General features: G+C 35.8%; 2 protein-coding genes across 5 annotated transcripts in view; both read left to right on the top strand.

The window, feature by feature from the left end:
- Nucleotides 1-2,990, top strand: part of LOC105118261 (glutamate receptor 2.7-like) — a 4,620-nt gene extending 1,630 nt beyond the window's left edge. The window contains exons 2-6 of one of the 3 annotated variants that reach the window (XM_011016167.1): nt 273-1,567; nt 1,671-1,965; nt 2,043-2,236; nt 2,316-2,440; nt 2,547-2,707. In XM_011016167.1, coding sequence (XP_011014469.1) covers nt 273-1,567; nt 1,671-1,965; nt 2,043-2,236; nt 2,316-2,440; nt 2,547-2,607 — 1,970 coding nt within the window. In that variant the 3' untranslated portion in view covers nt 2,608-2,707. Of the gene's footprint in view, nt 1-272; nt 1,568-1,670; nt 1,966-2,042; nt 2,441-2,546 lie in introns of all 3 variants that reach the window. The other 2 variants (XM_011016166.1, XM_011016165.1) reach the window with 2 other exon arrangements.
- A 1,209-nt stretch (nt 2,991-4,199) lies between these two features.
- Nucleotides 4,200-8,877, top strand: LOC105118262 (glutamate receptor 2.7-like). Of its 2 annotated transcripts, none has more exons than XM_011016169.1 (5): nt 4,200-4,669; nt 6,091-7,379; nt 7,500-7,794; nt 7,894-8,291; nt 8,392-8,877. In XM_011016169.1, the coding sequence occupies exons 1-5, from the start codon at nt 4,342-4,344 to the stop codon at nt 8,779-8,781; spliced, it is 2,700 nt and encodes an 899-aa protein (XP_011014471.1). In that variant the 5' UTR covers nt 4,200-4,341; the 3' UTR covers nt 8,782-8,877. The 2 variants fall into 2 exon arrangements, with proteins under 2 accessions (XP_011014471.1, XP_011014470.1); XM_011016168.1 differs by having other exon boundaries at nt 6,088-7,379.
- Nucleotides 8,878-9,547: the final 670 nt, after the last annotated feature.

Here is a 9,547-nt window from a genome sequence, read left to right as displayed (position 1 = left end):
TTAATATATGCTCCAATATATATATATATATATATATATATATATATATATATATGTCGGTTGGATTCCACAAATTGCAGATGAATTAAACTTTACTGTGGTGTGGTTCAACTAAATGGTCATGTTCAGAAGAAGAGTCAACTGGATTACCATAAAATACAATTTCTTTGCACATTTTAGTAAAGAAAAGGTAGCAGTTCTTATCCTGCTTGAATTTTGGAAGGATACTTGTCTGCCTGAGCTTACCCCTTCGGCTTATAACAATTCTGCAGCAACTGAGCTCATTCGTAGCAAACGAGTCCAATCGATAATCGGGGCAATGACAGCACAAGAAACTGGTCTATTTTCGGAGGTTGATATGAGCATGAAGAACATTCCTATTATATCCCTGACTTCGCCTGCAATAACTCCACCATCGATGGCACATCAATTGCCGTATTTCCTACAAATGAGTAACCATATAACCCTCCACATGCAATGCATAGTTGACATAGTAGGCCACTTCAAGTGGAGGAAAGTGACAGCACTGTACGAACACAAAAATGGTTTCTCTGCTTATTCTGGGATTATAACTCTCCTATCTGACAAGCTTAAAGTTGTCAACTCAGAGATTTCATACCACTCAGATCTCTCTTCCTTGTCATCTATATCAAACCCAGAAATCACCATTGAACAAGAGCTTATCAAGCTGAGGAGCAAAAGCAATAGGGTCTTCATAGTTTCAGTATCTTCCTTGGAATTGGCTATCCTGCTCTTTGAGAAGGCAAATCAAATGCGGATGATGGAGAAAGATTATGTATGGATTGTCACAGATGAGATTGCAAGCCTTCTCGACTCTGTTGATTCCTCTGTCGTGAACAACATGCAAGGCGTGATTGGTTTCAAGACAAACTTCGCACGCACTCGTGACACTTTTAAAAGTTTTAAATCTAGATTTCGAAATAAGTATGGATCCAAGTATCCAGAAGAAGAAGAATATTCTAATCCAAGTATCTTTGCACTCCGCGCATATGATGCAACTTGGGCTATTGCTCGAGCTATGGAGAAATCGCAGGGCAAAATAACCTCAAAAGAATTATCTGGGAACATTTTATCCAGTAATTTTGAAGGTCTAAGTGGCACCGTGAGGTTTGAAAACAATGTATTATGGCAATCGCCATCGTTTGAGATCATTAACGTTGTTGGTAACAGCTACAGAGTGATGGCAGTTTGGTCACCAAAATTTGGATTTTCGCAGAGTGAAGAGAAATATAATGGAGCGACTGCCAACAGTTCTTTGAAAAACTTGGGCCCAGTTTATTGGCCAGGTGGAATGCCAAGCACAAACCCAAGAGGATGGGCGATATCTGATGCAGATACCCCGTTGAAGATAGGGGTTCCTGCTATGGGTGCTTTCAAACAATTCGTGAGGGTGACTTTTGATCAGACCCAGAATGCAACTCGTGTAACCGGGTTCACAATCAATGTATTTGAAGCAGTTGTCAAGCGCCTGCCTTATAACTTGCCTTACGTGTTAGTTCCCTTTTATGGAACATACGATGAGATGGTGGAGCAAGTTTATCGCAATGTCAGGCTTGTTTTTCTACTTTATTCTGTTTTATATATGATGTCAATATTGTTGGAGCTAACCTTGTGTCATGGCTGATGACGATGCCTGATTCCTGTAATAGGGCCTGGACGCAGCTGTTGGCGATACAGAGATAATGGCAGATCGATTTCAGTACGTAGAATTTTCGCAGCCATATGTTGATTCCGGACTTGTTATGGTAGTAACTCAGAAAGCAGAAACATCGCACGCAACATGGATGCTGAAAACCTTTACGAAAAAATTGTGGTTGCTTATGATAGCAATGCATGTGTTCATAGGGTTGCTAGTGTGGCTAATTGAACGTGGGAACAACACTGAATTTGATGGGATCGGGACAATGCTATGGTTTTCGGTTACCATAATATTCTACGCACATCGTAAGTTTAACTACACTTCCTTGTTTATTGATCTGTAAGGCTTTAGCTTAAATTTTTTGATCAATTACCACCTGCAGGACAGCCGCTCACAAGCAACTTATCTCGATTAGTGTTGACACCATGGCTATTTGTGATTCTTATTGTCGTGGCAAGTTTTACAGCTAGCCTTTCGTCGGCAATGACAGTCTCACGGCTCGAACCGTCAGTGTTGGATATTGAAACACTTCAAAGAACAAATGCACCTGTTGGTTGCAATGGGAACTCCTTTATTGTAAGATATTTGATTAATGCTTTGCTTTTCAAACCAGAGAACATAAAGAAGATTAATTCAATACATGATTACCCAGAAGCCTTTGAAACTGGATATGTTAAAGCAGCATTCTTTGTGGAACCTCATGCAAGAGTCTTCCTCGGAAAATACTGCAAAGGTTACACCAAAGCAGGACCTACCCTCAAGCTCGGCGGTTTTGGCTTTGTTGAGTTCTCTCCTTTGTGTCTGCTCCTCATTTCACCGCACATAATTATTTTGCCTAAAAAACAGATTCTTATACTTCGATCCTTTCGTCGGTTTTTCTTCCCAGGTATTTCCAAAGGGTTCACCTCTGGCTTTTGACATCTCGGAGGCAACCCTCAAAGTTATAGAGAGTGGAGAATTGCGCCAGTTAGAGGAGTTGCTCTCTTCTTCTAATTGCACCTCTCGAACTACCGCAATTGACACCTCAGGTTTAGGCCTGGAACCTTTTGCTGGTCTATTTATACTGTCAGGTACCATTGCAGCCTTCGGATCCCTCGTTGCCATTTTTCGTCTGGCCGGTAGGAATGTGCACATCTTGAGTTCCATTCAAACAGAACTCACAAGAAGAGGAATTTGGAGATGGGCAAGTCTTCAATTGTCCAGAAAAAGTTGTACCAAGGAGACTTCTTCGACCTAAGCGTGTTGAACCTGAGATCATTTTGCTCCCGGTAAAAAGTTGATGCGCCGGATTGGCATCTTCCACACCAGGAACGCTTTGGCAACTATACATTTGCTTGTATTGATATTGATCTTTCTTTGTGAAACTTTTAGGGGCATCTTGTGATTGCATTTCAAATTGACGTTTCTAAATAAATAATTTTTTTAATATTTTTACATTGTTATGATATATTAATATTAAAAATAATTTTTTAAAAATAAAAATAATTTATTTTAATATATTTTCAAGTAAAAAATATTTTAAAAAGTATTTGTTATTAGACTCTCTAATCTCCTCTCGTGCACACATTGCACGTATAGTAAATTAAAAAACTATCAATAAATTTAAATAAAATTATTTATATACAACACATATACATAATTAATTAACGCATTAATATGAAAAATTTATTTCATTAGACTTGATTGAAAACCCTCCTGTAATCCAAACAAAAATTTATTTGATTTCTATAACTTTATTTAAATGGATATTGTTTTAATTTTTTAATTTTTTTTAGATTAATTCAAATTAATCTAGTTTAATGCTTATAATCTGTGATGTGAAACTTACCCTAAATTAGTTTTAAATTGAGTTTAATAAATATATTTTCAAGAGTATATAATGAGGTGACACAGTCACGGATGTAGCTTGACAAGGTTACTTTTCTTTTGCAATCTCATCTTATTTAGGAATTCGAGACTTGGTCTATAAAATATATAACCATTTGAGTGTATTTTAACTTCACTACTTAAAAAGTTGGAGGGAAAGTAAAGTAAGAAATAAGCCACAAAAATTGCCAAATCTTGGATTTATTTTCTATTGAATAATCGGCAACTTGGAGGAGATTGGTTTTTTTTTTTTTTTTAAATAAAGTGGGTTTTAATTTATTGTGATCTCGTGAACTTAATGGTCAATTCTTAAATTAATTAACTTGATTAAAATATAGTTTTATTTTTTAAAAAATAGTTTTTAAAACAATATTATTTTAATTTAAAAAAATTAAAATGACACTGTTAAAATAGATTAATCCAAAGGAAATAATGAACATATTATAGGTTAACATATTCAACCTATAATCCAAAGCTAAGGTCAAATTATGAACCCGGTTTTAATAATTTTGATTATAATCAGTCAAACACCGCGCTATTGACTTTCCAGTAGCAGCGTTGACGTCACTATAAGTAGATGGATGTCATATATAATTGACCTAAAACCAAAGAAAAAAGAGATGCAACAATTTTAAATCACTGTAAGTACAACGAAATAATCTGCAAAGGAGATGCCTGCAACAACAATTTTAAATCACTGTAAGTACAACGAAATAATCTGCCAGTTAACAGACGTTTCCTAAGAAATTTCTGATACTTTGCAAGCGTTTGAACATTTCTTTCTAAAATTCTCTAATAAATTTCCTTGCTGTGGCATGATTAATCCTTCTCATTCAATATACCTTCTCAATTCGAAAGTAAAAATGTCTCTTGTGATCCTCTCATTATGCATGCTTTCGCTGCTAGTGGCGGTGTGGACAGAGACTAACGCCGATGAAGCAGCTGGGGATCACCGCCCATTGGCCTGCCACATAATGGGGAATATAGGTGGCGTTATAGATTATCGGTACTCTCGGGTTGGAAAAGAGCAGAAAGTTGCAATGGAGATGGCTGTTGAAGACTTTGCTCGATCAAGTTGCTCTAAGCAGCTGGTTTTGCAACTTGAAGATTCACGTGGAGACTCCGCTAGAGCAGCGTCTTCTAGTAAGGCTTCTCTTCACCGTTCATTGACAACCACACCAAAAAAAAAAAAAAAATACCCACCCCCCCAAAAAAAAAAAAAAAAAAAGCTTCACTTCTCGCAAATTATATTAGCAATGGATTTCTTCATAGGAACAAACAAATTTCATGCTTAAAAGGGGTTTCATAGAACCTGTAATGGTTATTGGCTTATTGCATTTCTTCAGTTCGGGAGGTGTTTAGATGTGTAATAATAATTGTTTTTTAAAATATTTTTTTATTTTAAGATTTAATTCCGAAAAGATTATTCCAAGTCAGAATTCGTTATCATTTAAGATGGTAGGTCCAGACTTTTGTCAGTTTATTCTGCCACAAAAAGATTTGTCAACTCGACAAGAAATTAGCGTTAATGGAAGGAAAACTAAGCATTGGGTTTTCTTTTCTAAAACTAGCTCATTTTTATGAAAATATTAAAAAAAATAATAAACGAGAAAGAGATTTTGAGAAAACGCTTGTGTTTGAAGAGTAAAATATTTTTTTAAAAATACTCAATAATTAAAAATATATTATAATATAAATATATTTTTTATTTTTAATATTAACATAATAAAATTATAAAAAAAATAAATTTAATATTATTTTATACGGTTAAAAGTTGTTTGAACACTGCCTTAAATAACTCTGTTCCCAACGTGGTTTTTTCTTGAAATATCTCATTATTTTTCAAGACTTTTTTAACGTCTCATAAGTCTAAGAATGAATTGCAATCACAATTCAATTAAAAAAAAATTATCTCCGTAAATGCTACTGGATCTAAAGATTTAAGCTCTAGATCATTGAAAAAAATTCAACAGATGAACACAAACAAAGATCTTTTTATCTAATTACATATAAATCAACAAATTTAAGAATAAAAGGATATAAATCTAGAATTGTCGCTGTAATTTTAAAGATCAAGAAATCCTAATTTTTTTTCTCTATAATTTAGTGCAATAATCTTTAGCTTTCGAAAGATCTTAACTTTCTATTTTTCGCTATACAGTACTGCGCTAATAGGCCACCTCTATGTTTTCTAAGATTCTTTTGAGTTTCAATGGTATTGTTAACCAAAAACACAAAAAGAATTTCACCATACCAATCTGAAATTGATCCAACCAATAATCTACATGGTATGACTCGAATTAACGTAGTCTGATCGAAAACCCCCAACTAGGTTAAAAAAATAAAATAAAAATCTGATTTTCTGAGTTTTAACAATACAATTAGAAAAGGTGTTACTTTTCAGCTTCAGTCTCATTTGACAATAATGGTGTCAAGGTCACAGATAATTTCTATAATCACAGCACACACTGTTACACCAATGCTTGTCTGTTGTATTTTGTGATATAAAGCCCAAATATTTGCCACAAATATATCACAGGCCTCTTATCATATTGCTGCAGCAGTTGAGCTCATTGATAGCAAACAAGTGCGGGCGCTCATAGGAACGATGTCAGCTCAGGAAACAGGACCCCTCTCCAGGGTTGCCAAAAACATCAAGTATCTTCCTATAATATCCTTGACATCACCGGCAATAACCCCGCCATCGATAGCGCACCAATTACCACACTTCTTTCAATTTAGTGACCACATCACCTTCCACATACAATGCATAGCTGCTATTGTAGGCCAGTTCAAGTGGAGGAAAGTTACAGTGATATATGAATCAAAAAATGGTTTCTCTGCTTATTCTGGGATTTTAACTCTCCTATCTGACACTCTCAAGGCTGTCAACACAGACATAGAATACCACTTAACTTTCCCTTCCTTGCCTTCTCTATCAAACGTAGAAGCCTTCATTGAACAAGAGCTTGTCAATATGAGGAGCAGGAGCAACAGGGTTTTCGTAGTTGTGATATCTTCTTTAGAAATGGCAGTCCTGCTATTTGAGAAAGCAAAGCAGTTGGGGATGATGGAGAAAGGTTATGTGTGGATTGTCACCGATGAGATTGCGAGCTTTCTTGACTCTTGCGATTCTTCAGTTGTCAACAACATGCAAGGTGTGATTGGTTTTAGAACCGGATTTGAACGCAGTAGCAAGCCTTTTAAACGGTTTAGATCTAGATTTCGCAGCAAGTATCGATCAGAGTATCCAGAAGAAGAAGAACATTGCAATCCAAGTATCTTTGCTCTCCGTGCTTATGATGCAACTTGGGCTATTGCTCAAGCTATGAAAAACTCACCAGAAAAAATAAGCTCAAAAGACTTATCTAAAGCCATTTCATCCAGCAGATTTAGAGGTGTAAGTGGAGCAATAAGGTTTAAAAATAATGTGTTGCGGAAAATGCCTTCATTTCAAATCATTAATGTTGTAGGTAACAGCTACAGAGAGCTTGCAGTTTGGTCACCAGACTTCGGCTTTTTAAAGAGCCTCGAGAAACATGATGGTGTGAATTCCAGTAGTTCTTTTGAAGAATGGGGCCCGGTTCATTGGCCTGGTGGAAAGGGCAGTGTTCCTCGCGGATGGGTGATTTCTGAGACGGATATTCCTTTGAAGATAGGAGTTCCGGCCATGGGCGCTTTTCATGAATTTGTGAAGGTCAGTTTAGACGAGGCCAATAACAAAACTTGTGTCACAGGGTTCTCAATTAATGTATTTGAAGCAACTTTAAAGCGTCTCCCATATAACTTGCCGTATGTGTTCGTTCCATTCAATGGGTCATACGACAAGATGGTGGAGCAAGTTTATGACAAGGTCAGGTTTATTTATTTTTTCTTCTATCACTAGTCTCATATGAAACAAGAAGCAAATTTTCTCTCTCCAATTTATCATGATATAAACAACTTTCAATCATCGATTTTCTCATGCAAATAGGGCTTGGATGCTGCTGTTGGTGATTTTTCAATTGAGCCTGGAAGGTTTCAGTACGCAGAATTTTCTCAACCATATATTGATTCCAGACTCGTCATGACAGTACCAGCGAAATCAGCCAAGTCCAATATAACATGGATGCTGAAAACCTTCACCAAAAAGTTATGGTTACTAATGGTAGCGATGCATATGTTCATAGGATGCCTAGTATGGATACTTGAACGTGGGAACAACACAGAATTCGAAGGAATCGGGGGTATGTTATGGTTTTCCGTCACGGTAATATTCCATGCACATGGTAAGTATAATTCGATTAATTTGCAAATGATAATTGTCGCTAGTTCTTGTTCTTGTATAAGGATTTGCCTTAATTTTCTTCATTGTTTACCTAATACAGGGCAACCGCTTAGAAACAATTTATCTCGAGTAATGGTGGCACCATGGTTATTTGTGATTCTCATCGTCACGGCAAGCTTCACGGCTGATCTTTCCTCAAGGATGACAGTCTCACGGCTAGAACCATCAGTTTTGGATATCGATACACTACTGAAAACCAACGCACCTGTTGGTTGCAATGGGAACTCCTTTGTTGTGCGATATTTGACTAACGTTTTGCATTTCAAACCAGAAAATATAAGGAAGTTTTATTCAGAAAACGATTACCTAGAAGCCTTTGAAACAGGACATATCAAAGCAGCATTCTTTGTTGAGCCACATGCAAAAATCTTCCTGGGAAAATACTGCAAGCGCTTCACACAAGCAAAATCCACCTTTCAATTAGGCGGTTTTGGCTTTGTTAGTTCTCTCTGTCATTGTTTCCTCATCTCGTTTCCACATTGATTTGCATAAAGAGAATGCTTACTCTTCATTTTACTGGCATGGCTTTCATTTCCAGGTTTTTCCAAAGGGTTCTCCTCTGGTTTTTGACATGTCAGAGGCAATCCTGAAAGTTATAGAGAGTGGAGAAATGAGGCAAATGGAAGAGATTCTCTCCTTTCCCAATTGCTCCTCTGATGCGTTAAGGGACAACTCGAGTTTAGATCTGGAGCCTTTCGCTGGGCTATTCATATTATCCGGTAGCGTCTCAGCCTTCGGTTTCCTAGTTGCTATTCTGCGTACGGGAAAGAATCTGCAGATCCTGAGCTACATTCAAGAAGCACTGACAAAAAGGAGAATTTGGAGATGGGCAAGTATTCATTTGTCCAGAGAAAATTCTACCATCCCAAAAACTAAAGACCAAGTTCAAGCTTCTACAAGTGTAGAGCTCGCAAATTTTGCCCGCTAGAAAAGTTAGATAATGACACTTTTAAGGTCTAGCTAGAAAACTAAATAGTTAGATGATTCTACGAACCGAGTTCTTATTAAGATTCATTATATTAATCATCTAATCATTTTGATCTCCTGAAATTAGATTCATAAATTGTTTTTTTATTCTAATTGTTTTCCAAGTTAATTTTATATTTTAATTAGTTGTTTCTATTTAGCTTTGGACTTTTTAGTTAAATCGGTTTTTAAGACTTCTGCATGAATAATTGAAGTGTTTTTTATTATTCAAATTATTTAGACTTTTTTTTTTATAAAATATCAAAGATTTTTTTTATTCTTCTATAACGTTAGAACTATAATTTTAGAATTTAAAAACTCTAATTTTTATCCTCTCTCTATGTACTCCACCAAAACTTACAATATCAAAACTTTTGAAGCTGGCTACTATATAATTACTGCTTCACAAGTTCACCAGCGCATTGTCTGATATGCTTCTACAATATGATATATAAAATCAGGTAAAATTAATGATAGAGAGAGCGAGAGAGGCAACTAGGCTAATTATTATTATAACTTGACCATTTGTGCTTTGAATAATAATTGTAGGCTTGAGCACATGAGCATATGAACTTGATATGAATCATTTAAGATTACAATCATCTCAGATCGTGTGTTGTGCCTGGCATCTTAGTGTTGGAAATTTTCTTCTAAAAAATTGGTTGTTAAAAGCATGATAACAATTAAATAACATGAAAACTTATAATCCAAACTTTCAAATGTTCTAA

The sequence above is a fragment of the Populus euphratica genome, unplaced genomic scaffold, assembly GCF_000495115.2.
Source record: "Populus euphratica unplaced genomic scaffold, PopEup_1.0 scaffold1846.1, whole genome shotgun sequence".
Lineage (NCBI taxonomy): Eukaryota > Viridiplantae > Streptophyta > Magnoliopsida > Malpighiales > Salicaceae > Populus > Populus euphratica.
Note: the sequence above shows the minus strand (reverse complement) of the source record. Positions and strands in the feature narration are given on the sequence as shown.

What these genes read in the sequence shown, in the direction of transcription:
- LOC105118262 (XM_011016168.1), top strand. Translation starts at nt 4,342, where the DNA reads ATGATTAATCCTTCTCATTCAATATACCTTCTCAATTCGAAAGTAAAA. An exon ending in CGCTAGAGCAGCGTCTTCTA is followed by an intron (nt 4,670 to 6,087) that starts GTAAGGCTTCTC and finishes ATATTGCTGCAG; the next exon opens with CAGTTGAGCTCATTGATAGC. An exon ending in TGGAGCAAGTTTATGACAAG is followed by an intron (nt 7,380 to 7,499) that starts GTCAGGTTTATT and finishes TCATGCAAATAG; the next exon opens with GGCTTGGATGCTGCTGTTGG.